The 27,176-nt window shown below is 40.7% G+C and overlaps 2 protein-coding genes across 5 annotated transcripts in view; both read right to left on the bottom strand.

Annotated features, from left to right (window-relative positions):
- Window positions 1-341: 341 nt before the first annotated feature.
- clasrp (CLK4-associating serine/arginine rich protein) lies at window positions 342-14,554 on the bottom strand. 4 transcript variants are annotated; one of them, XM_056374097.1, is made up of 21 exons: window positions 14,418-14,554; window positions 12,653-12,792; window positions 12,119-12,216; window positions 10,881-10,982; window positions 9,841-9,920; window positions 9,480-9,564; window positions 9,217-9,353; window positions 8,784-8,880; window positions 8,270-8,348; window positions 8,112-8,185; window positions 7,978-8,019; window positions 7,704-7,889; window positions 6,959-7,282; window positions 6,684-6,869; window positions 5,976-6,015; window positions 4,017-4,077; window positions 3,777-3,835; window positions 3,633-3,679; window positions 3,462-3,547; window positions 3,188-3,212; window positions 342-1,077 (listed from the first exon to the last, which is right to left on the bottom strand). In XM_056374097.1, exons 2-21 carry the CDS (start codon window positions 12,749-12,751, stop codon window positions 1,035-1,037), a joined length of 1,950 nt encoding a protein of 649 aa, XP_056230072.1. In that variant the 5' UTR covers window positions 12,752-12,792; window positions 14,418-14,554; the 3' UTR covers window positions 342-1,034. The 4 variants fall into 4 exon arrangements, 3 of the variants coding, with proteins under 3 accessions (XP_056230072.1, XP_056230070.1, XP_056230071.1); XM_056374095.1 differs by lacking the exon at window positions 342-1,077 and having other exon boundaries at window positions 1,085-3,212; XM_056374096.1 differs by lacking the exon at window positions 342-1,077 and having other exon boundaries at window positions 1,085-3,212; window positions 12,653-12,789; window positions 14,418-14,517.
- Window positions 14,555-17,639: 3,085 nt separating this feature from the next.
- LOC130168364 (protein jagged-1) overlaps window positions 17,640-27,176 on the bottom strand; it is a 46,901-nt gene continuing 37,364 nt past the window's right edge. The window contains exons 9-14 of the mRNA XM_056375163.1: window positions 25,344-25,457; window positions 21,509-21,622; window positions 21,007-21,053; window positions 20,462-20,638; window positions 19,114-19,264; window positions 17,640-19,023 (exon numbers count right to left, since the gene is read on the bottom strand). Of these exons, the coding sequence (XP_056231138.1) occupies window positions 18,587-19,023; window positions 19,114-19,264; window positions 20,462-20,638; window positions 21,007-21,053; window positions 21,509-21,622; window positions 25,344-25,457 (1,040 nt within the window). The 3' untranslated portion in view covers window positions 17,640-18,586. The remainder of the gene's footprint in view (window positions 19,024-19,113; window positions 19,265-20,461; window positions 20,639-21,006; window positions 21,054-21,508; window positions 21,623-25,343; window positions 25,458-27,176) is intronic.

Raw genomic sequence — 27,176 nt, forward strand, 5'->3', positions numbered from 1 at the left:
AATCAGCATCTAGTTCCTCCTCAGCAGCTCCGAGGAACTACCGCTGGTTTTCCACAGGTGTCTACGAAACCAAACCGGAACCAGAGGAGCACTCATTTCTCCTTTTCTTGTCGACCAGCTGTGACTGCTACACACACATTAAAAATACATCAAAAACTCACAAAACAAGCCACAAAACTCAACAGAAAGACTCAGTAAAGACAAGATGTGGTGAGGCATCTTCAGCTGCAAAATCTGAGCTTTGTCGCCACCTGCAGTCTCCCGTGAGAAGTTGTGTCTCGGTGTTTACGGTGTGCAACTGCAGGGAGGTCCAGATAGAAAAGAAAACGAAGATGAGCAAATAATTTCAAAGTCAGTTTTATTTATTATTCTGTATTTAACATTCCACTTTACTGAGAACAAAAAAGTTATTCGCTGTTGTTAACCAGTTGGCAGAGGGCAGAGTATAAAAAGAGCAGTTGATTGTTTTAATAAATGCACGAACTTTTACTTCAACTTTTCATAAAGAAAATTCAAATGGATGTGTATAAATATCCTGTACATCAGTTCATGAGACTTTAAAATGGTCCTTAGTGTAATTTTCTTGTTACTGTAAAAGTAAAATGTGGGAGGACATCGTGACATGAGGAAGATGATGTAAGTTCAGGTATTGCTCAGTATCATACAGAAGAAATACAGATGTGTGCAGATGGGTCTAAAGCCAGAAGAAGTGTTTGGTAGAAAAGAAAAAAAAGGAGCATGCAGAGGTGAAGAAACTCATTTAATAAGACAACCTTTACAAGATGAAGCAAAACTGAAAAGGGCAGATCAAACGCAGCTCTGTTGTGTAATTAGTGAAACTAAGGTATCATGGTCAAAGTTTTATACTCTGCAGACATTAACAGTACCGGAGAACACACATGTTCAGGTGTAGGTGTAGTCTGTTCGTCAATCTGTTCCTATCATCTTCCAACAGCTTTTTTATTGGACTGTGTGTGTGTGTGTGTGCCAGTGACAAGATAGATACTGTAGAAGGACAGTTTCCACCTGTCGGCTCAGTATCTGTAGTATGGACTCCGTGATCGAGACCGTGACCTCCTGCAAAAATGAAAAGAAAGGAGCTGATGCTGCAAGAAGGACCTCAGTATAAAAGCCAGGAACATAAAAACAGTCCATGCAAATGTCTGTATAATTTACAGGATCGCTCATATACATATGCACAGAGTAAAGGATTGTGTGTTTGGGAACAATTCACATCACCCTACGTTGTATTTATTAGGTGTATACAAACATTTAATTCATGTAAATAACATTGATGTAGTTGTAAGCAGCATTAAGGAAAATGGAAACAAAGTATTACAGTGTGTTTAGTTAACTAATCATAATTTGACAATAAATGCTTATTTTTCTTCACACTACTGATGTAAATACACCTTTAAGATAATCAAAAACAACAGTGACTAAATATCTCAGACTGGTTGTTAAGTTGTCTAGTGTTACTCTGAATTATAAAATGTCAGTTTGGGAGTGATAGCAATTTCCTATCTTGCATTTTAAATTTTGGAGTTAGGGTGACACTTTTGTTTATACAATCACCAAGCACTTTATTAGTAACACCTGTACCTGTACCACTCATAAAATCATGCAGGTACAGATCAGGAGTTTCAGTTAAAGTTCACGTCAAACATCAGAACGGGGAAAAAACCGAGTGATTTTGGCTGTTGGTGACGGGCTGGTTTGACTATTTTATTAGTTTACTGAGAACGGCGTGAAAAACACAACAACATCCAGAGAGCAGCAGTTCTGCCGATAGAAACGTCTTCTTAATGAGAGAGGTCGGAGGAGAATGGACAGACTGGTTGGAGCTTACAGAAAGTCTACGGTAACTCAGATAACCACTCTTTACAACCGCGGCGAGCAGAAAAACATCTCAGGATGAACAACAGGTCAAACCTTGAGGTGGATGAGCTACAACAGCAGAAGACCACATCAGGTTCCACTCCTGTGAGCCAAGAACAGAAACCTGAGGCTGCAGTGGGCACAGACTCACCGAAACCGGGTGATTAAGGCTGGAAAAAAGTAGCCGAGTTTGATGAATCTGGAATTCTGCTAAGGCATGTCGATGGTAGGTTCAAAATTTGGCACCGACAGCATGAACAGCAATATGCTGCTGGTGGTGTAATGGTGTGGTGAATGTTTTCTTGCCCTTTCATACCAACCAATCATAGCTTGAATGCCACAGCCAATCTGAGTATTGTTGCTGACCATGTGCTTCCCTTTATGGCCACAGTTTACCATCTTCTACTGGCTGCTTCCAGCACGACGATGCACCATGTCGCACATCAAAAGTCGTCTCAAACTGGTTTCAAGATCATGAGAATTAGTTCAGTGAACTTCAGTGATCTCCCCAGTCACCAGATCTGACTCCAACAGAACAACTTCAGGATGTGGTAGAACAGGAGAACATGTTGCTACACAGAACTGAGGCTGTTTTAGAGCAAAGGGAGGCCCTGTCCAGTATCAGTATGGTGTTTCTAATAAAGTGCTTGATGAGAGTACTTGAATGAGAGATCATGCCTTTAATTAAACTTCATTATAACTGGAGAGAAGCAAACAGATAAACGGCTGAAACTGGCAATTACTAGGAAGAATGCAAATACACCGCGCACCATTTGCTTCGAGTGGTTCCACAAGTTTTCAGCTATGTTCACAATTTCACACATTGACTATAGGCGGTCCAGCCATATACAAGGTTTTGACCTAGTCTTGTTTACTTAACACTAGAGCCCAACAGATAAATCTTCTCTATCATTATATGGTGTTGGTGTAGACTAGTGAGATATTGTGATACAGAAAAGGCAAACACTTACTAGTAATAATTTAGAAGATTAAAAGCAGTAGTATGTTTGGAGTATTTTGATTTACTTTAAATTTTAATTTGAACCTGGATTATTTTTTTATTTTTGTTCTAACTTGATTCCTTCACTCAGGGTGTAGCCCATGATGTCTTTCTCAAAATTCAAGACTCAAGACTTGAGACTAACTCTGGATTTGAGTGAAGAAAAAGCAAAGTAGCTCAAGTATTGTAAATAAATTAAATGCAATGAGCCTTTCAGATTGTGTTTGTGCATTAATGTGAAAAGAAAAAATAAACATAATTCATTCTACTTCATCAGAGCTGTGCAGATTCTTGTGGCTTCTGACATACCTTCTGTATGAGTTGTGTTCTCGGCCTGAGGGACAGAGGACACAGAGCCACAATCAAAACAACGGCATGCCACAATATCTTAAAGCCTATAAAGATGTCAGAGGAGAAACTGACGCCAGCACATCAAACAAAGGCTGGACTGATTAAATATTTTGGTTACTTCTGTTTTAGTATGCAACACTGTACACAAAATAAACACTGCATGTTCATCAAACCAAATTATTATTCTATTAGATCCATATGGCTGTTGACGATGAGAAACCCAAACTCTTACCATATTTGGAGGGAGAAGGCGAGTGGCTCTGTCGCCCGTACTGTCTTTCCCATTCATCCCTCTCTTTCTCACGGCGCTCACGCTCCCTAAACACAGAGCCACTGGGTCAGACAATTGCGACACACACTTACACACACACAAACACACACGCACGCACACGCACACACTTACTTCATGCGTATCTTGCGTGCCATGGCTCGTAATTCTCCCTCTCGCTCCTGTTAAATAAACACACAGTAATGAGGGGAAATAATAATAGGATAATAGTGTCTCGGTTTTTGCGTATTTCTGAAGTACACACACACAAACACACACCTGTCGTTTGTGTTCCTGCTGTTGGATCTTCACCTGAGCAGCTTTTTTATCCGCCTTGGCTGCAGCACGGGAAAAAACACAGGAAATTGAGGGGTGGGAAATAAACAAGTCATCTAGTTTTTCACGTCTTTAATTTGCATTTGACAACGTGTACAACGATAGTTCACGATCCAGAGGTGTGTGTTGTACTGTTTTGTTACTTGTGCCGAAACCACAAACACTCTGCTCTGTTGTACTCACACTGTTTGTTGAGCGCCTTCTGCATTCGCAGCTTCAGCCGTTCCTGTGGGGTCATCTTGGGCTGCAGGTGACACAATTGTGTTAGCACATCCTTTCACAGCCTGACAAAAGTGTGTATGTGAGAGTGTGTGTGTGTGTGTGTGTGTGTGTGTGTGTGTGTGTGTGTGAGAAAAGGTATGATCAAAGGTACCGTGCTGTTATACAATTTCGATACTATCACCTTTATGTACAGTTGCTGGTGGAGATAAAAAGGCCAAAGATAAATTAATTACATGTGATGTTTGTGAAGTCAACAGGCTGACTGGCTAAACCAGTTGCGTGTGTGGACAGAGAAACTGCTGCTGTAGACTTGCAGCTGCTGTAGGATAGTTTAGCAGCAGGATTGGATCCAGTCACATGAACTTTTACACAATATATTTATCTGTATGAACACTGTGAGGTAGATAAAGGGGAGAAGGACGGCTGAAGAGGGGGTCGGAAAGTGTAAGAAGAACAACTTCAGGTCCGGTGAGTTCAACAGAGTTCACAAAGAGCCAGTGCCACTTTCTCTGACACACCCGTCACTGGGCCGTTTAAACCTGGCCAGGCAAGAAAAACTGCGGGTCACAGCATTGCAGGCAAGTTTAACAAAGAAGCAGATTAAAACCTCAGATGTATTTGTCTGTTTGACTGTTGGAACGTATCCAATTTTTTTTCCCCAGGAGAAGAGAAGCTGGTTCAGGACATCGGAAGGTCCAGAAGTTTAGAGAATATAACAAACAAACAAAACTGGTTTTTAGTCCTAAAGGAATAGTTTGACAATTGCTTATTGAGATGAGAAAACTATCAGCACTATCTGTACTCTTGATATGAAGCTACCACGAGCAGCTGGTTAGTTTAGTGTTAAGAATGGAAACAGAAAGAAATAGTTAGGCCGGCTCTATCCAAAAGCAACAAAATCCAGCTACTATACTAGCACCTCTAAAGCTCATTAATTAACATGTTCCATCCTATTTGTTTAATCCAATTAAAGGCTACCACATAACCCTTGTATAACAGCAAATTGTCATTTTTACATGAATTTTTGTAAAGATTAAATAAACAAGATACTACGTTTTCATAGGTAAGCTTTGGAAGTGCTGATAAGTGGATTACATCTGGATAGAGTCTTGATCAGTTGCCCCTTGTTTCCAGTCTCTGCGCTAAGCTAGCCGACTAGCCTCATATTTAGCATACAGACATGAGAGTTGCATCATTCTTCTAGTCTAACTCTCAGCAAGACAGGAAACAAGTGTATTTACCAAAATGTCTAACTATTCCTTTAAATGCTCACCTCAAGTCTTCAATCAGTATGTGGGATATTAAACTTTCATTTCAAGAGTCAGAGCGTGCACCACTGCCAGACACGATGGTCCACTCGCCTCATTTTTCATCAGCCTAATTAATTAGTGTCTGAAATGATCACCTGGCCAATAGCGATTCCAAAGTTGTAACAAGACACATGGTCATAAGAGAAAGAAGCCTTCTTCTTCCTCTTAGGGCCACTGATGTGCGAGTGCATTTGAGACTACAAACACATATAAAAGACGCTGGAATCTCTCACCCACATGTATATATGTACACATGCATGCACCACCCAGACTAAAAGCATTATCAAGACAATAAATGATGACTTCATAGTGTCATTGTGTGTAAATGTTCTCTCCATACAGAGATGGCAGCATTAATTCAGTCATTTGTCAGTGTTGGCAAGTTGGCATGAATACTGTAGTGGTAATTTCAAAGTAGATGCAAGACTTTGTCTGCAGTGTATGTCCACTTTTGGGTGGGGGAAAGAAAAAACAAAAATCATATAATTTTTTTCTCTGTGGGCAACAATGGCTTCTACATCCCAGTCTGGTGGACAACCATGTCAGCCTGTCAGGGATGAGGGAGGCGTAGGCTTTAGCAAGAAACCAGCTAGATCAAATTCTTACTGACTTTGGCAGCTCCCGTCTCTTTACCACTCGCAGTATCAGGCCTGGAGAGAGGATGGAAAAATAAAAGACAATTACCTGAGGTGATGAAGACACTTTGATTTATATACAAACATCAACTTTCTAACACATCTTGGTGCTGACGGGTAAGTAAGGCTTTAAAAGCATTACTATGCATTAAAGAGAAAAGAAATCAATACAGAACACCCCTTGATAAGTTGTTTCTGGCATCATGACGCTGCATTGCCTGGCTGACTGTGATTTAAGACAATTTATTATGGATTTACTGTTTCAGGGCTGAAGTGCAGAATAGGCTATTCTGATTTAATTTAAGAGTCTAAAAAAAATCCATAACACCACGAGTATTACTATACGTGACTCTCAATATATATTTTAAGTTGAAAAAAATGAATACAATAAACTAACTGACACGCCGGGCAGAAAGCCATGAAATGCTTTGATGTAAACATTACCCAGTCTACATCCCAAACTTTTTGTCTGAAGACCCATTAAACCGAAGCAACATCAACTGCAACTCGTCACACGTTGCCAAAGTTGATCAGTTGTATTTATCCTCTGACCCCTGTGAGAAGTCCATATGTGCAGGTTTTGAACCACCACTGGTCTAAATGTATAATTATATAACTCTAGCCCATTTAGAACATTTTTGTTGCATTCATGCCTCCTTGCAATAATGTTTACATGGTCTTACTTTCTTAGCTTGTCAGAGACAGTCATGGTAGAGGGCTGGGCCACTCTGTGAGCAGGGGAGGGACTGTGGTTCAGGTGGCTGGGGGACTGAGAGGGGCTGCGGCTGCCGCTGTCTCCCCGCCGGTGGCCTCCACTGCTCCGGCCCCCTCGCCTGGAATTGCCCCCCTGCCGTGAGCTGGAACGGGACCTAGGAAAAAAAAGACAAGGCCATGTCTCACTAATGTGCCCTGTACTATAGTAACTTTAGTCCAGACGGTGGTCAGTGAGGAGCCTTACCTTGTTCGTTTTCGCGCCGAGTATCGTCTTCTGTCCCTGTCTCTGTCCCTGTCTCGCTCTCTGTCTCGCTCTCTGTCTCGCTCGTTGGACCGTGATCGTGTCCAGTCACGTCTTCTCCAGGATCCAGCTCCTCCATTTCCTCCTCTACCTCTGGAGTGAGATCGGGACCGCCGTCTCGACCGCGAGCGGCTTCGGGAGCGACGCCCATCCCTCCCCCCCCGCCCTCGCCGGGCTCGACGCGAACGGGAAGATGAGCGAGAGGAGGACCGAGATGAGGAACGGGAGGAGGAGGAAGGGGAGCGACTGGAGGATGACCTTCGTCTCCTGGACAAACAGAGACGCAATGTTTTAGTAACGACACCAGACCAGCACCTAGCCTATCTTGAGAAAACCTCTGTTTTCTTGATTTTAAGAAATCTTACTGTTTCATGGTCAATAGAGGCATAAATAATCAGATATAAAAACTGCAGCTTTCTGTGTTTTGACATAATAGTCCATGCACAATCATAGACTTAAAACTACCCAAACTTTACTCTATGTACATGCACAGTTGAATAGTTCCTATTCGTTACTCATAAGCAACTATTTGAATTGATATTATTTGATTGAAAACTGATCCACCTCACCTACCACAAAAATCAATCAGTATTCTTTCTGCTTCAACAGCTGTGGTCATTTCAATGAAAATAATGACTGCAAGAGGAAAATAACCAATGAAAAGCCAGGAAGAGGGAAAGTTACCGACCGGGAGCCCCTGCTATGACCTGCAGGGTGCTGCAAGTTGGAGGGGGCGTGGCCAGAGTGAGGAGCGGTTTGAGTTGCTGCTGCAGCTTCATCATCGCTGCCTCCGAAGCTGGTGATGAAAGTGATCTTCTCTGGACCAGGAGACCGAGAACGCGACCGTGACTCAGAGCTGGATTCTGACTCTGGCCTGAGGGAGATCAGAAAATAAAGTTCAAAAACACAGAGACAACAGTTGAGGAAATTAAGAAGGAAAAGGAAACAGTTGGTTAACTCACCGTTTATAGGGATCGTACGTTGGGCTGTCTCTCCTGGCATAGCTGAAATCCATGAGGATGAGGACACAGGTTAAACAAGTTTTGAGTTGTGGACTCTTTATGAGGGAAAACCTTTACAGACAGCATAAATTTACCTTGGTGGGCTGATCTGTCTACCTTTTAGCCTCTTCTCCCTGAACTCCCTCCTTTGTCTGCGAGAACGCCGGCCCTGAGACGATCACACATTTAAAATTTAAAAAATTGCAAACTAAAATACATGACAAAGACACAAATTCAACAGATGTTATCTTACAGAGTACATGGCCTTTTCAGCCTCCAGGGCCTTCGCATGTTTGATGGCCTCCACTTCCTCCTTGTCTTTCCTCAACATCCTGTTAAACAAGTATCAAATTGACAGCATTGCAATTATAACCATAAACTTTATATCAGTAGTAGAAAAAGCTGCAGTTGTTTTATAAAAATATTCAAAACTCAACACTAAAAGCTAATAAGTTCAACACCAACATAAAAACAGATAAATCGTTAGATTTGGGTGAAACATTCCTTGATAAGTATCAGTGGAGAAAATGAAGTTCATTCCTTTTTTACAATAATTATATAATTATACAATAATTTAAAAAAAGGACAATGTCAATGTTATGAGTCATTTCTGTAGTTTGCATATGCCAATCTTACAAACTCTGCTTCCACTCAAAGTAAGACATCCTGAATCCTAACAGACAAAAGAATCAGTAGGTCTAGTATTGTTTCAAAAATATATGCTTTACTAATTTGGACAGTTGAGACATGATGATAAGAGATGTTACCTGACAAAGTCTCCTTCAGCCATTCCATATGGGGTTGCCATTTTGTTTAGGTCCAACACTTGCTCCTGGTTCAGCTCATCAACATCAACCTCCACATCTGCACAGATGCACAAAATTGCAAAATTGAGGACATAGAGGAAAACTGTTGTGGAACCACTGTAAACAACTACTTTCATTCTTCCAAGAAAAGCAATCAAACTCGGCAGAAAGAAGCTAACATCATTGAGTTGTTATGCTTGAAAAAAATAATGATTCCTATTACATTCGGTATGTTTCTGTTTTCTTTCAAACTAAGGAAGACTTATTTACACACTGAAAGTTGTTGTTAAACATCGGTGCCTGTTTCTGCTCTACTTCCTGTTTTTTGCTTTATCTGTTGAATTTTTATTTTCCTTATGTGTAATTGTAATCAGTGCCAAACTCATTTCCTAACCAATATCTGGGATCCCCTCATCCTCTTCAGATTCACTGTTCTCTGAATTCTCTTCATCTTTGTCTGACTGGGGTTCGGGCTCTGTCACTGTGCTGTCTTCATAGGTGTACCCAATGGTGGCCTTTTTCTCAGCCAGCCTGCACAAAAAGAAGAAAAACTTATCATTACAAACTGCTGTAAATGCTCAAGTGAGCAAAGCCAACTCTAAGAATCACATATTTGCATGCAGGTTAGGGATGAAACAGTAACTTTAAATAACATACTTTTTCTTCTCGTCCTCATTTGGTTTCTGTAGGCCACCGTAGAGCTCATCCAGGTAGATCTGGTATAAACACTGCTCCTCTGAGACTGTAGGAGGACAGCAGAGAGTTTAAGATCACAACACAACTGCAAAGTACACCCACTGAGGGCAGGTTAACACACTATGATAGTACATTAAGAACACACATGCACCACTGCATGTGTGAAATGTATTAACAGTGGTTGATGCAGGGCTCAACGGTGTTGCACCATGAAACCAAACAGTAATCTAAAGTATGTTATTCACTGCTGATGTAGCTTTTGAAAGTGGGAATTTAACTTTCTATTGAAAGAACATCAGCTATCAGGGTTTGTGGTACTCACTGTTGGCAAAGTCATTCTGCACTAGGCCTCTGTAGCGCTCATAGTTACACTTCCTCTCCTCCATCTCCTGCTCTGGGGTGCTGTATATGACAAAGAGTAGAAGGTTGTTTTACCACTTAACGCAATACTCAAATCTCACCACGCTGGGTATTTTTCAGGGGTTCTTATGTAATACCACAAAGAATGCAATTCAACAGCTTTTTCATAGTCTTACTGGTCAAAGAATACCACAAAACTAGTAGAACAATAAGAACATGAATTTCTCCAAATTTATGTCACATTTTTGTATGCAATTTCTAGTTGTCTATAACAATAATTCCTAATATAGCTAATCAATTAACATGACCTGGACCCAGATAAGCATAAAAAAATTTCAGTGTGCTCATTATGAATTGATGAGCTTCCTGTCCCCTGCAGCTAGCATTTGATGGTGCTTAATTAAATTACATAAGAACTGAACAGCCTCCTGCAACACAATTCACTGTGGCAAAAATCCCACTTATGGTTTATAGATACGTAATGTCTCCTGACAGCCTGCAACCATAAAAACAAACAAACAAACAAAAACTTAAACTGAACATTACTATCTATACAAGAAAAAATTTACATTCATAACATGTAAAAAAAAAAAGCTGAATAAGGTTTTTCTATCCCAGTTTTGCATCTATGATAAAATCAGACTAAAGCTTATTATATGCACCTGTTACTTCTGTTAGCCCAACACCTTTTTGTTGATTGTAGCAGGATCAAAACAACTGAATCAATGAACAATTCAATTAAAACAAAATACCAGAACTTTTCTAATGAATCTGTCATGCAATCTGTTTTATTATTATTCTGTGTAAATATCTGTATTTATGACTGTTGCTCTCCTTTAATCAAGTGTCTTAATGCCAAAATGTATAATAATCTGTGGAGAAAACATCAATGTCCCCCAACAATGCCCTGTACAATCATAAGGCCAGAAATTAAATACCATAAAATATTCACACTACATACATTCTGGGGTAAATGTGGCTCTAGGTAACTTTAAGACTTACGACGTGTTGAGCAGTGGAGGAGTGTAGGTGGGGATGTAGTCCAGATGCGCCCTTACATCAAACCTGTCAATCATGTTGTTTGCATCTCCTTGCCATGGCATCCTTTAGACAAAACAAGAGAAAGGAGGTATAAGCTGATCAGTAAGATCCCACCAGCACTGTGCATGTGGTGTGTGTGATGTCTACTATAAACTCATCAAGCACTTTATTAGGAACACCATACTAATCCCTTTGCTCTCAAAACCTCAATTCTTCCTGGCATCGATTCCACAAGATGTTGGAAAGACTGCTTTGAGATTCTGTGCCATGTTGATCCCAAAGGTGTTCTACTGGTTTCAAATCTGGTGAGCGGGGAGACCACTGAAGTACACTGAACTAATTGTCATGTTCATGAAAGCAGTTTGAGACCACTTTTGCTTTGTGACATGGTGAATCATCATGCTGGAAGCAGGCATTAGAAGAAACTAAATTGTGGCCGTAAAGGGATTCACAGTCAGCAACATTACTTAAATAGGCTGTGTTATTTAAACCATGATTGAGCGGTATTAAGGGGCCCAGAGTGAGTCAAGAAATCATTCTTCATGCCATTACACCACCACTACCAGCCCGGACTGTTGACACAATGCAGGCTGGGTCCAGGGATTCTGGCTATTGATGCCAAATTCTGACCCTATCATCTGCGTGCCTCAGCAGAAAATCAGATCCATCAGACCAGGCTATGTTTTCCAGCCGTCAACTGACCAGTTTTGGTGAGCCTGTGCCCACAGCCTCAGATTTCTTTTCTTGGCTCACAGGAGGGGAACCTGACATGTTGTTCTGCTGCTGTAGCTCATCCACCTCAGGGGCCAATGTGTTGTTCATTCTGAGAGGTTTTTCTTGTCCACAGAACTGCTGCTCACTGGATGTGTTTCGTTTTTCACACCACTCCAGGTAAAATCAGCAGTTTCAGAAATACTCAAACCAGCCTGTCTGGCACCAACAATCATGCCATGGTCAAAGTAAGTGAGATCAGATCTTTTTTCCCCCCATTCTGATGTTTGATGTGAACATTAACTGAAGCGCCTGACCTGTATCTGCATGACTTTATGCATTGCACTGCTGCCACATGACTGATTGGTTAATTGCATGAAGAAACAGGTATACCAGTGTTCCTAATAAAGTGTTTGGTGACTGTGTGTGTGTGTGTGTGTGTGTGTGTGTGTGTGTGTGTGTGTGTGTTTGTGTGTGTGTTTTCTCACATGTTTATGGGGCTCTCTGCAGCCAGCGCCACAGCAGGATCCAGATGAATCTTGTACGCTCGGCCATGAACCTGGAGAAACTGAGCCGGGTCTTTTTTCTGTCAAGACATAACGAGGCAGTCAAAAGACAATAAAATGGCATCTTATAACTTCCCAAATAATGAAAAATATTATACTATACAGCCCTTTATCTCACTGCAATTTAATCTTCTATTCAAACCACAAGAATAATTTAGGCTGTGTGCGTGGTAGCTGCTTTACAGTGTCTTATGAAGTGAGGCCAAACTTAGCTCACAAATCCTTTAATGTACAAATGCTGTTGCAAGACAGAGAGTTAATTGTATTCATCTGTCAATTCAGGTCTAAATTAGACTTTGTTTAGACAGCTTAACAAAAAAACAACAGTCAGAAATAGAAAGCTAACAGCACATTGAACCCAGACAATCTGATTTGAGGCTTGCTGCCACAGAGCTTCAGCATGGCAGAAATAATATTTAGCCACATCTGCATATGTTGCTCAGCTAAGTCTCTTACTATCTTCTCGTAGTACTCTCGCCGGCGCTCGCCTCGGCGTTTGTAGTCTACCATCATGCCACGGAGCTTGCGCTCATGTTTGCGGGCCTCCTGCCACATGACGGCTCCGCTGGGGGTGGGGGCGCGGCGGGGCACGGCTGCTGCAGAGATGCAAAGATGGAAGACACATGGGAAAGAGAAGAGAGAAAAAGCATGCAATGGCATGAGACATCAAAGACAGAGATGGAAGTGGAAGAGACAGAAGACTACAAAGACTTTTTTTTTTTTTTTTTTTTAAATAAACATTTGACTGGACAAGTTGCACAGACAGAGCTAATCTGAGATTACAGCATGCAACTTCTGGCTTTCACGTCATTTCTTTGATATAAATATTTTAAACGTAACTCCCCAGCTATTTGAAACATGGTTTAAACTGTTTCAGTGCTGAAAATTATATGAAATTTAAGATACCTAAAAAGAAAAGATCTCTGTGTGCCCAACTGAGATGTGTTGTCAATTTGAGTTGTATTTTAACTCCAGAAGGAGGTAGTTTATTAAAACTACTACTTACTTATGGAAGCCATTGGAATTATGAAAACAATTTGTAAAATGGACACTTGCTTTCTGCAAGTGTTTTGACAATGTTTTGTATCATTTCTTTGTTTTGATTTTCTTTGGAACATGAATGTCAATTGCCAGAAGTTGTTATTTACATGTGATACTATTGTGTCATGTTATCCTGTGTGGGATAGACCATTTTAATGGTATGAAGAGAAAATACAAGCTTACTTTGTTCATTCACTCAATTTGTCTGTGTTATTAATATTGATTTCTTTAAGTTAATAATAATGTGTAATACTGATCCTATTTGGGGTAAACAAACAATTCAAACCCATCTCCTGGTATAATTTATTTCAAAAGAAACGCTAAAAAATAAAGTAAAAAAAAAAAAAAATACATTCACTGCTTATAAATTGAAAGTCCAGTGTAATTCACTTCTAACTACACAACTTAATGTGATTTTCCCTTTTAAAGATTTTGGCTACATATTTATTGATATCGAAGGAGGCCTTTAAGTTATTTGCATATGCTTAAGGGTATTTTCTTACTTATCGGTCAGCCACAACTACAGACATTATTCTACACTTGACTGTGTATAAATAAATTGATGGTTTTAGTCACTCGCTTGTCCTAACAATGTTAAACTCGTGCTGGCTGTAGCAAATACAATTTGGTGCTGCCGAGAAAAGTGACATTCAAGCAAACAAACTGAAAAGGCAAAAATATGTGTGACCCGACTGTAAAATATGGATTGTTGCTACTGTATATTACCAAATGTTTTGTTAATCTTATTTCTAGTGTGATTTGTTTGTTTAGTAGTTTATAACAGAAGCTAAAACACCGGGAGCTAAAGAGCTAACATGGCTAACTACCTAATATTAACCTTGTCAAGCTCATTACACCACTGCACCGTTGATCTATTATTAACTGCTCATTTAATACGGCCATTTGCACCTCCCTGCTCTCACCTTTTGGCTCAAATAGGACCTGAGTTAAATGTTTCAAAGTTTGTCAGCATACACATTGGCCTGGTTGCGCATGTAGCCTTGGCCTGTATAAGCGTCTGCTGCTGTTAGCCACTTAGCTTTAAGGCTAGCCTAGCCTAGCTTAGCTAGTCTGCAGAAACGTTAGAAACAACACGTGAACAACGGCCTAGTTCACATCCACGAAACATGAAATACATCAACACTGCACATTCAGCATCGTTTTAAATGTCACCGTGTACCTGTTTTCCTGACCACCAACACACACTGGGGTTGTTTTCGGTCAGATAAGGACGATGGTAGCGGAGCGTCACACGCCTCCTCCTCCGTGAACTGTGGGTCTGTGCAGTAACGAGCCCGGCCGGTGGGGGGCGCTGTACCCATGTATTACTAGTACGCCAAACGCAGCATGTGTCAAAACTGCCGGCCTTTGCAAACAGGCTGTGAAGCTTGACGTGAGGAATCTATAAAATTCCACAGTGTAGAAATCTGACATATTTCCTTAAGATATCTCTCCTCTGCTAGGTGCCGTTTCTTTCCACATGCTTTCACTCTGATCAACAGTTCATGCAGCAAACAGGTGACGATTGGGGGTGTTCATTAAAGGTTCTCTAACATTCTAGGAACGTTTGCCGGGGAACCTTCCCTAAAGGTTCTCTGAAGGTTCTACAAACATAATCTCCCAGCTAATTTTCGCGGACATTGGGAACGGACGGTAGTTCACATATTTTGCCTAAAATGAACGTTCGCGGAACGTTTGTAGAAGTTTGGGGAGTCAGTCACATGCATGGCCGTATTAATCTACTACCGGGCCCAGGAGAAACAAATTGTTCTGGCAACCAGAATCCACCCAGCCCTCCAAAGCTGAAATGATTAAGTTAATAAATCAGTTAGTCGATTGACAGAAAAATTAGATGGCAGAAAACTGTCACGGCTACCAGCTTCTCAAATCGCCATACAGGTCTCCTAAGATGGAAAACAACTACCTTACAAGGGGTTTTGTTTTCTTTCAGTGTAATTACTTGACACACTGAAAAAATGGCAGCAATATGGCCACAAGATGTCCCTGTAGGACAGGCTTCGTGGTCCACCGTTCTTTTGAGATTTTCCTGATGAAATACATTTTATTGTATTGAATTGAATAACTGCATCTCAGACCTGTTTAAGAGCTAATATTTATTGTGTCAACCCATATGAACTGAACTAAGATCAATGATAATGCATGCCACCAACAAAGCAGGATGCTATTATAACAGTCTATAATGCATAGGCCTTGTATAAATGTTGAATCTCTGATCTAGATTACACTGCATTTGTACTATTACCCACTGGCTGTCAGGAGAAACAGGAGGCTTGAAAAGCCTCTGTCCTGTTCATTTTATTCTACTTTATACTCTTACTCCACTACATTTCAGAGGGAAATATTCTACTTTTTACTCCAGTACCTTTATCTGAAATACGTAATAATTTACTTTTAAAATAAAATTTTACACACAAAACATGTAATCATCTTATAATGTATATATTATTACAGATTATACCCTACTGTAAAAAAAAAAAAAAAAAGCAATGTCTCTATGTATGTTTTCTCCCCCATATCTTCTGTACCAGATCACACCAACACTATATGAAGTAGTTCAAATTAACTCTATTTCAACCAACTGCAACATTTAAGTACCTACTTACTGTATATGAAAATACTAAATATATAAATGGATCAATAATAATGATACAATGATATAAAAACAAGTAAAAGTACATTTTTCTGATGATACGTTTATAATTTTACTTAAGTAAAATTTTGATTGGGGGACTTTACTTATAATGAAGTATTTTTATAGTGTGGGATTTAGGTTAACTTAAATGATTTGAATAGTCCCTCCTTCACTAATAAAAACTACATTCTGTGAGTCTAGCTTGACCTGATGCTATGGTATCAAAGCTGAAGGGAACAGACTTAAGGATGATAACAGAAACCAGGAGTTTAGATGCAACCTATATCTTCTTATTGATATATTTATACATTTTAGGAACTCTAAGGCTTGGACTGAGGGGCAGCTTTACCTCTCAGCTGAGTGTAAACTTCATAATCAGCAAGCAGTGGTCTGACATCCTAGTCCTCACAGCAGGTGTAGAGACATACAGTAGTGTGTGCATGTGTGTGTGTAAACTCAATTTCCTACATTTCCTCTTTACCAGGGTGGTGACAGGAAGCCTGTGTTCATTTCCAGCCTGCCGCTGTTTGCACAGGGCAGAGGTCACATTTGTAACATCCATTTGTCCATTAATTGTCGCTGCAGTGACCTTGCAGTCACTTTACACTGCCCCGAAACACAAACCCCTTCCTCTCACACATTGTCATTTTATCATTTTATCAGCCTCACGTGCATGCTTGGAATAGGGCTGTGCTTACATACACACACTGCCACAAAAATGTTTTGTTTTTTAATATTTTTTCTTTATGCTTTGATGTATTTTAAAACTTTTTGTTAAACCTTAAGTACTGCACTTAGTAAATAATATCTGAAACTCCTAGGTAATAGTTTACAATTACAGAGTGCTAAGAAGTTCTAGTTTAACTGGCAGCAGTTTCCCTCGGAGTCCAACTATTCTTGCAACTTACTGTAAGTTTTACCAACTTTCCAATAACAGACAAGTTTCTCACAACCACACAATAATTTTAGTAGGAAGACTGGGGTCAGTCAGGTGGTTTTCCATTTTTCCTGGCACTGTCAGCATCATTGTTTATAAATGTGTGTCAGAGAAAGAGAGAGACAGAGAGCAAGAGAGACCTTGTGTATACAGTGTGACCCACTGACCTACTGAAAGTGGCTGTGAGCCATGTGCTTCATAAGATCTTCCCTTGGGCATTTGACAATGATATGGACAAGAGAGCTTGTCATAAAGTGCACTCACACACACACACAGAGGGTACGAAGATCTTTGCGCTGTGTCGCAAAGATCATTGTTATTAATGATTACATTTTTTAAAGATCATTTTTATTTACCTATTCGTTCATATGGGAACTGTGGAGTCTTGTGAGTTTCCCATTCGAACACTGCTTGGTGCAAATCATAACTTGTAAAGATGGACCTGTGGGCACTTCAGAGTTCATGTTAAAATAAATTGGACTGTGACAACTTATGCTGTAATTCACTTGAATTACAAACTAATAAATGTACACCAAATGAGAACAAAAACAAAAGGCTATGTTTTCCTTGTTGCTCCCTCATGAGATATTCTTGCTAAGGCCTCTGACAAAGATATTAACAAGAAAGCTTTTCATAGTATCTCAAACGTCACTTGTTATATACATGTAAAAAAGTGTGAGAAGCACTTTTCTCTCTCTTGTAAAGACCGTAGTTGTTAATCTTCGTATGGCAGTGCTGACACCTCCCTCTAGCAGCAAATATGGCCCTAACGCTGGTGGTGAATGATTATGGGCAATAAAAATATAAAATAGTGTTGGTAAATAAACCTTTATTACAATCCACATGTGCTGGTTGTTCCAAATGGAAAGTGAAATGGGACAAATAGAGCAAAGTAATACAGAGATACTTTCAGACCAAACCACAGTACAAAAAGAGCATCAATATGTACAATATATTTATGTACAAAAAAAGCTATTTTACACACAGGTATGAAAAAATCATACATCGTTAACAAACTGTAGTATTACAGAGACAATGCAGGCAACAGTGTATGGTTTTAAAACAGTTTTCAAAAGGCTTAAAAGCCTTTAATTCAGGAGTATGCACTCTTTTTTGACAAGTATATCAACTTTGTTTTTCTTTTCTTTAAGTAAAATGTTTCTTTCCTTCCTATTTTTTCCGCACAAACACTCATAATATACACTCTCGCTTTCTCTTTCACTCTCACACACACACTTACGGACAGCTAGACACAGAAACACACCTAGTGTTAAATAAACATCCATTCATCGCGCTCTCTGTCTGTCAGAGTTAGGTCTGAAACAGAAATGGAGGTCTGAACATCAATCCCATGGCACCGTGGACCAGGAGACACGTTGAGAGGCTCCTATAGAGGATGATCCTCTACTTCCTCTTGACAGTATCTCAGGCACTCCAAGGCATGTCTTTAAGTCTCCAGATTAATTCAAGAGTCTGAAGAGTCTTTTAGTCAGACATCATGCACCTGCTGCTTCCAACAGTCATCAAAATAGGCTCAAAGAGGTCAATACAGTAAGACTTTTGACCCCTCTACTTAGCAGCCTTTGCTTCTCAGGCGTCTGCCGATAGCTATCTGAGCACACAAAGGTCAAAGGGTCTTCCAATTAACTGCAACTGTGATAAAGTGGCAGTATCTGGAGACAGGCTCCTGTCAGCAAAAGAGTGCGTAGGACGCAAAACAAAACGAAAAAAGCTCCTCAGATGCACAAAAGCTCAAGGGTCAGAGCTCCAGTTCCTGGTTGTCTGTGTGGTGGAAGCGGTTCAACTTCTCCCTGTCCTGGTTTGAAATGTCCATTTTGGGAGCGTGGGCAGGCTTTAGCGCCGGTGAAGGGTGTGAAGGGGCCGGGGAAGGCGGCAGGGTCAGTTCAATCTCCTCGTAGCAACGTGAGACGGGGGCAGGGGCTGGAGGCTGTGTGAGCGGGGCAGCGGGCGGCAGGAGGGGAATGGGACGGTCCACGTTTCTGATGAGGTTGACAAACTCCCTCTGGTTGTTGATGCCTTCTTCCTGTGGGACGGCCTGCTGCTTTTTCCGCTTTCGATGGAGGTGTGAAAGGATGAAGGCACAGGCAGCACAGCCACAGACTGTCACTAACGCTAAGATGCCCACCAGGATCATGTAGAAGCTGATGCCCCCGTGTGTTGTGTCAGACATGGCACCTACAGGCATGAAGGCAGAGAGATTAGACCTGAGTTCAAAAAGATTTTGTACATTTTTAGACACATAAATTTTTCATGTATTTTTCTCACCTGAACAGTGTTGACCAATGCAGGGATTTTTGAGGCTCATGCACTCGTTCCCATAGTAACCCTCAGGACAGGCACACATGTGCCTGCCCTCTGTGATGTGACAGGGTACCCCCTGCTGGCAGGGGTTGGGATTGCACAGATCCAACTCTATCTGAAATAACGTAAAGAATGAAACAATTAGAGGGGTAATAAAGACATGCAATTATTCCTACATCCACAGTTTTATTAATCCGTTACCCTATAAAGGTTTCCAGCGGTTCTGAAATGTTTAAAGAGGGTGGAACATTAGTAAAATGGGAAATTATAAGACTTAATTTCACTTTAAAGTATAGGCTCTCAATTTTTCATGTCTGGCTTTAAACAACAGTCATGTTCCCACAGGAACATTGAAACATGTTTTTGTTGCTGTAATTATCCCTTCTTCCTAAACTGGCCATTAAAAGACCCTGTCCTAATGTGTTTTGAGTATAGCCTAAGTGATGGGGGACAAAATCCACAGTCCTTGTTTTGTGCCAAAACACACTAAAATGTCTATTTGAAGATAATACGAGTCCTCAGCAGTCTGACTCAAGCAAATCACATGGATATCGTCCAGAGTTATTGCCTTTTAGTACAGCTCAACAAGGAAACAATTTCCGGGGAAACAGAAAAAGGGAACTTTATACTCAAAAGACTGAAGACGTCAGAAATTAACTTGATTCAGCTAACTCAGAAGGCTAAAACCTCAAATTAACTTCAGCTGAACTTTAGAATATATTTTTTGACATATTGAGGACTGTGGATGTTGTCTCCCATCATTTACACTGAAGTGCATTATGTCTTAATGGCTAGCATGAACAACGGGAATGATTACAGCAAGAAAAACCTGGTTCAATGTACATATGGGCCCCCAGCTATTGGTTTAAGTCGAACTGAAAAATATGAACCTATCCTTTGAATAAAAATACTACAACATTTGGAACAGCTAGTGTTGCAGTTTAACTTATCCATATATCCTAATTTACCACCAATGGTTGGTTTAAGTGGAACATAGCTTTGCGTCAACACTCATAGGGAGGGCAGAAAAATATTATTATATTGTCAGGCTACTAATCCTGGTAACCGATTCAGGTAGATGAGCTTATCTGCTGTCATGTTTAGGATATTTTATTTATCACCCTTTTTAATATTATTATTTTCACTCATGGATTTATGTGTAAGTGTCTGTATGTACCTGATATTCTCCCTGTCAAATTTTCAACCACTTTTCATACTTTAATACACATTGTCTTTATGTATGTCTTTTACTATGATGTTTTAATCCTGCAAACTTTTAAACTATACTTTGAATCTATGAAGGTTTTACAACCTCACAGAAGATTCCTGAATATCCCATGGGGCAGTTGCAGGTGGCCGTCCTTCCATCCTTCGCCGCACACTGTCCTCCATGCAGACAGGGGGCGCTGTCACAAGGACTTGGGCCATTTTGGCAGTATTTCCCTGAGAAACCAGGTGGACACCAGCATCTGGAACCCGACACCTGGTCCTAGGTACAACAGAGGTGTATGTCATTTATATGTAAATAAATATGTAAATATAAATATGTAAAACAGAGAGAGCAATGATAATGTGATGTAGGGAAAAGAGGCACTTGAGAAGGAAGGGGATGAGTCTACCACAGGCAATGACACATTTGCCCCTTTGAGAATAAATCAAACCTTGAGGCAAATTTTTTTTAATTTTTTTAAATAGGTTATTTTTCTTGACTTAGGGTTAAGGCGTAATACAAAGAAGACGACAATGTCACTACAGTGTAAAGGAGAGAGCGAGGGGAAGACAATGAAGCAGGACGAGTGTTGTTACTGATATGCAGAGACAGCAGGCAAATTAGACAGAGGAAGGCAGGATTCTCACCTCACAACGTCCACCGTTCAAACACAGACCCTGACAGCTGCTGTTCCCTAGAATTCAGAGAAAGCAGAAACACTACATTAACCTGTCACAAAAGGACAAGCTCCATGTGCAACTATGATGCTGTAAACAACAATGTACAAAGTGACTGATCATGAGTAAAATTTGAATATGTTGCATTACTGTGCAACCAGGATGCCAGTCTGTACCTTTTTACAACAATATGTCTCCACAATGTAAGAGGAGATGATAGTCAAAAACAAACCTTCACACACTGTTACCGGTTTGTGTTACATTTTTAGTGTATTCCAGCGATACCCTGTGACAGATGACGGATTGAACTGGAGTTGGAGTAAAATGACCTCCTGCTCACAGGGACTGTGGGCTGCAGGGGAATTGCCGTTCTAACACAAACCACTGAGGCCCTTCATGTTTCACTGCCTGCCACAGGACTATCAACTCTCTGTTCTTCTGTCATTTTTCTTTCTCTTCCTTTTATACTCACTGATGTCACAGTTAGGACCCGTCCACCCAGGAAGGCAGTCACAGAGGTATCCACCGATCAGGTTGCGGCAAGAGCGGGCGTGGACACATATACTCATTTCACACTCATTGGTGTCTAGAGGGACAAAGCAGCAAGAGGACAGTATTTCTAAAACAACTGATAAAATGCAAAATAAACATATCTTTTTAAAATCTCTGTCATTGCTTGATGGACAATTAGAGAAAAGAAATGGATCTAAAACTGTTCTTGGGTCTTTCTCTTCACAATTTGCTTATTTACAGTATTGTAGCTGGTACCTTTTTCAGTGTGGAAACATAAGGCACACAGGGTTAGTATACAGTCAGAAAATGGGTCACATCACAATTATACCATCATGAGAAACTAAACATTTCCATTGAAGCCAGTTGAAATTAAATCTGTAGTTCAGTTGATGAAGCGGGGGAAGTTTAATTGTAGATTTTATACATAGTGCCAATCAGTTAAGCCAACAGACAAGCTCATATCTGATTTATAATAATTCAAAGTATACTTTATTGATTCCTTCTGGGAAATTTGTCCTTGTCATTTTATCTCTTTTTGACTAAATGGCCTGTGACCAGAACTCTTAATCACTGCCTACGTCCTCGTCTTGTTCAGTGATTCAAATCAAAGTGTAACAAAATGGCTCAGTCAGATTCGGTCTGATTATCAGGCAAAGCTCTGACTGAAGTGCCCTAGTCAAGGGCACTGGCAGCAGTGTATGTAATACTTAGCATGTATGTTTTTGGAGTGGGGAAAGGAAACCCACATGAACACAAGGTGAACATGTAAACTTCACACAGACAGTCTCTGAGTTGGCTCTGGTTGAGATCAAATGTAGTCCCCTTAAAAACAACTTTATTCTTGTTGCATAAATCTATCAGCACCAAACTAATTACACTTCTCATTGAAATAAGATAAAACATCACATATATCCCTCCGACTGAGAGACACACATCCCATAAAACTACTGCATCTAATCCTGTGTGCCTCCCACTGAGCCCTGACCATCCTGTTAAGCCAAAGTTAAATTAAATTTTAAAGTGGATGCTTGAATTGAACCATGAAGTGGAGAATTGCTGGGCAGACGCCAACAGGATGCACACCAACACTTGGAGAGTGGATGCCTCTCATAGATCCCAATGAATATGATGTTTACAAATGCACAGTACATCCAAAGCTATGCCTTGCAGCATCCTCTTGCATCTTCTTTGTTTATGCATAGATCCCCCTGCTGCACCACGGCTTCTGTTAAGTTTATGTGTGTCTATTCCCACCCTCTGTCGTACTGGGTGTGTTAAAGACAGGAACCCCTGAGGGCTTGGCTCTGATAGCAGAGGAGGAGGATTAGAAAGAAACGCTAAATGAATAAAGAGGAAGTAGTCAGTCAGTTATAGGTAATCTAAACCTGTTACCGTCAGTGAGAAGCCTATTAGGATTTAGCACCGGTAGAGTGTGTATGTGTGTGTGTGTGTGTGTGTGTGTGTGTGTGTGTGTGTGTGTGTGTGGTGTGTGTGTGTGTGTATGTGTGTGTGTGTGTGTGTGTCTGCGTGTGTGTGTGTGGGTGGGGGGGTGTTATCTATAGAAAAAGCCTGGGGATTATTCCTGGAACAGGAGAAAATGTAGGGGCAGAAGTTGACTAATAAAAGAGTGAAACTGATAGAAGGTGTAATTGCTTTCCACCATTTGGGGCTACACTGATGCTTTCCCTATTGGCTCAGGCTATAAAGAGTTTTATCACTTGTGTTTGAAAACTGTGTGTTTGTGTGTGTGTGCGTGTGTGTGTGTGTGTGAATGTGTGTGTGAGTGTGTGTGTGTGCGTGTGTGTGCGTGTGTGCGCGTGTGTGTGCGTGTGTGTGTGAATGTGTGTGTGTGTGCGTGTGTGTGCGTGTGCGCGTGTGTGTGCGCGTGTGTGTGCGTGTGTGTGTGTACACGCGTTCGTGCATGTGTTATACTGTGAGCTACTGACCTGTGATATGGAACTATAGGGGATTATCAAGTGTCAGAGTGACATATCACTGTAACACAGAGGAGTAGGAGAGGTTGTCAACCTGAAATATGTCTCAGTTTTTACTTCATAACCCTCCAAGACTCTGTATGCAGTAGATACAGTCTCTGTGTGTGTGTGTGTGTGTGTGTGTGTGTGTGTGTGTGTGTGTGTGTGTGTGTGTGACCTGATTCTGGACAATATTCCCTCTGCTGTACTATCTAACACAATCACCCTCTGGGAGCATACTTGTCAATATGAGCGAATGCAGCACAAAGAGACGTGTCAGTGCATTTAGAGAACACTGATTCAGAGTCGGGATGGGTTGATGGGAGAATTAACATGCTGCTGGCCTTTGCTGCTTCTTTAATTTGAGCTTTCAATGCATATTTCACCACAAATGGGATACATAATCACATATTACTCACTGAAACAGGTTTTTGCAGCTTTTGAAACCAGCTGTGTATTACAGCTCAGGCTTATCTTTCTTGTTAGAGGATCAATGTTAAAAATCCTACAAATAGATTCCTTCGAAGATGATAAATACCAGATGTTCTCGTTAATAGAACACACCCTATGAACAATTACAGACTGATACTTTAATGATGAAAAATGATCACCCAGTATGCTAAACTGTTTAACTTTTATGCTGGGGCACCAACTGTAGTGTCTTTGCTCTGTGCGTCTGTCAAGCTCAGATCAAAGTTAAATATTTTATAGCTTAGTTGAGGAGTACATAGTTCTGGCATCAAACTGCAGTACATCACGTACCTGTTAACCTCATATAAACTGATTCACACTCTGCTCTGTTTGTTCTGGCAATGAAATCTTTGCCACAAAGCTTGTAAATCAGGGTGACACACTCAAGGCTTCTGTGTGTTTTCATATTGAGTGAAACCCAACACCTTCATCCCCAATAAAGCCAGTGTGTGTGGTGAAGTGTTGGTTTAATTAAACTGCATTGAATCACTGGCAATGAGTGTGCCACCTTGTTTTTTTTTGCTTTGTTGCATTAAAGGTCTTTGTGTCTGCATCTCAAACAGTCAAGAATGTGCTACGCTTTTTTCCTTTAAACATTTTTTCAACTAACATCAATTCTTGCTCTTACTTCTTCAATCTTTTAATTAAGTAAATAATTAAAATAATTGATGATCATCTGTCTTTAAAGGCACTATTTGCTATGTAAGCAAAATGACAAACAATTAAACTAATGCTCAAATGAACTGTGTATCACTGTTCTGCCTTAGGCTACATGAAACCTTTTTTGTATGTGTGTAACCAAACCATTAACGATTCCCAATTGAAAGCTCCAGAACAGCCGCTAAATGGACCTTGTGGCGAGACCCATTGTCAATTGTCATGTCCATGGTCAAAATTGAACTTTCAGTCTCACCTCTGCGGCCAACTGGACAAGAGGTAGAGCATCTACATTTTCGTGACAGCTGGGCAGCTCCGTCCAGAACAGTTACTGAGCCGACCTTGTTTAACTAATTTGGCCATTAATTGTAATTCGTTTACATAAAGAGATATGTAGAATGTGTGATAAGATCATATTTTCACCATGATTTTGCTTAGTCAATAAACAATACTACTGACATTTTACCTAGCCCTACTTCTACTCTTGATTTAGTTATTTCTGCTTTATTTACTCACTACTGAAGCATATTCCCACTGTGTTTTGAAAGGTGTTGTATGAAATATTTATGCATGTCTTATAATATGTAGAAGAATAGGCATAACAGGCTACCATTATTCAAAGGCAGTTGCCCTCTACATGTATATATACTACATGTACAATTCCACTTAAATGTTTAATCCTGACCCACTGACCCAGCTGGCACGTCCTGCCGGTCCATCCAGGCGGGCAGAGGCACCGGTAACCTCCCGGAGCCTCCTCACATGTCGCTCCACGTCCGCAAGGGCTCCGATCACACTGCCTCACCGCTGGGAGGGGAGAGAGGAAACACTGTACATGAACTACTGGTCTGTGTAATGGGAATGTGCGTGTGTGAATATTAAAGAGACATTTTGTGTGCGTGTAAATGTGTGCGATGCCACCATGCGGACATGTGTGATCTGAACTGTCGCATTGGTATGCGGATGCTTTGGTGGCCTGTGTTTTCATTCTCTTTTCTGCTGCTCTGGTTTCTGAGCAAACAGTGATAAATACAATCCTCTGCTGCACATACATGTCTGATACCTCAAACCTTTCCTGGAAAGGAGGGAGGAATGAGTGAATTTAAACAGAGGAAAGGATGATGGGAGAAGAGAAAGACGGGTTTGACTGGGAATAGAAAAACAGAGCTGCCACGCCTGGTTCCACTGCTCTGAGAAGAAATTAAAAACAGATAAAGAGACAGAGGGAACGTGAGGAAAAAGAAGCACAGACAGACAGACAGCTCTGAGCTTAGGGGTTAACCATGCATAACTTCATATTACACATGGCATATTTGTGCAGTAATTGCATCATAACATTTCCCATGCATATCTCTGTGGTATACGGCTTCCACTCAAGAGCTCTCTGTGTCTCTCATAACCTCTATTCATTTACCTAACCCTGTAGAACAGCCATTTTCCATCCTCCTGACCCTCACTCAGACCCTGCGCAATAATAACCACGTCAAGCCAGCGGCACTTCTCCCAAAACTAGACAGAGAATCCATAACAAACAAAGAAGCCTTTAATTAATATTGGTTGTATATATATATATATATATATATATATATATATATATATATATTTAAATCTAGTCTGAAAACAGAGCTGTGTTGTGGTTTTGGATGTCATTCCCTGCAAGCCTGACAATCTTCTCACTGTGTATTCCCCAGCGAGCCCCCCACAACACATACAGAGACAGAGATAGACCCGCATTTGAGCAACAAATAAAAAGGGTGATGAACCAAAGCAAAAACAAACAATGCCTTCATTCTTCTGTTTGTCTTTCCCCTCTTCCTATTCTCTCTGTCTCTCTCTCTCTGATAAAAATGCTTCTTGTTGAAGTGTTTACATGTCAGCGACCGACCTGCAGCGCTGTTCACAATGATCGAGGTGAAAGCAGAGGATGTGGAACGCAGCTTGTTTACACACACAGCTCTGACAGACCATAACCTGTATGATCCAATCTCGCCTGCCACCACACACAACATGAACCCAAACCTACTACCACACACATAAGTTTCTCACACACACACACACACACACACACACAGATGGACCACATGATCGAGCGTGTTGTGACAGCTCAGTTGTTACTTCGCAGCCTAAAACATGTTTGACCTTTATCCAGGCTTCAAAACCTGAAAGTGGGAGATCTCACAGTGCGCGGGCCGATGTAAACCAATGACAGCAGTGACCAAGAGGGACAAGGGATCTGTACTCAAACAGTCACCCAGTCCTGTCAGCTTATGTGAGTCTGTGTGTGTTTCACATTTCGGTGTATCTAAGCTTGGTGGGGTTTACGGAGGATGATCCCATTTATTGCAACTGTGTCTGAATTTCTGAATTTTACATATAGTTTATAGTAGAAGTTTACTTAATAATTCCACCATTTTTACACTTATTGGCCACTGTACTTTTAATTTGGAGGAATACCCAGCCAATAAAAAGCCTTAATATCTTCTGTGGTTTTAAAAGAAACTTTCTAAAGTCTGGGAAATAACCCTG

The sequence above is a fragment of the Seriola aureovittata genome, chromosome 4 (genome assembly GCF_021018895.1).
Source record: "Seriola aureovittata isolate HTS-2021-v1 ecotype China chromosome 4, ASM2101889v1, whole genome shotgun sequence".
NCBI classification, from domain to species: domain Eukaryota; kingdom Metazoa; phylum Chordata; class Actinopteri; order Carangiformes; family Carangidae; genus Seriola; species Seriola aureovittata.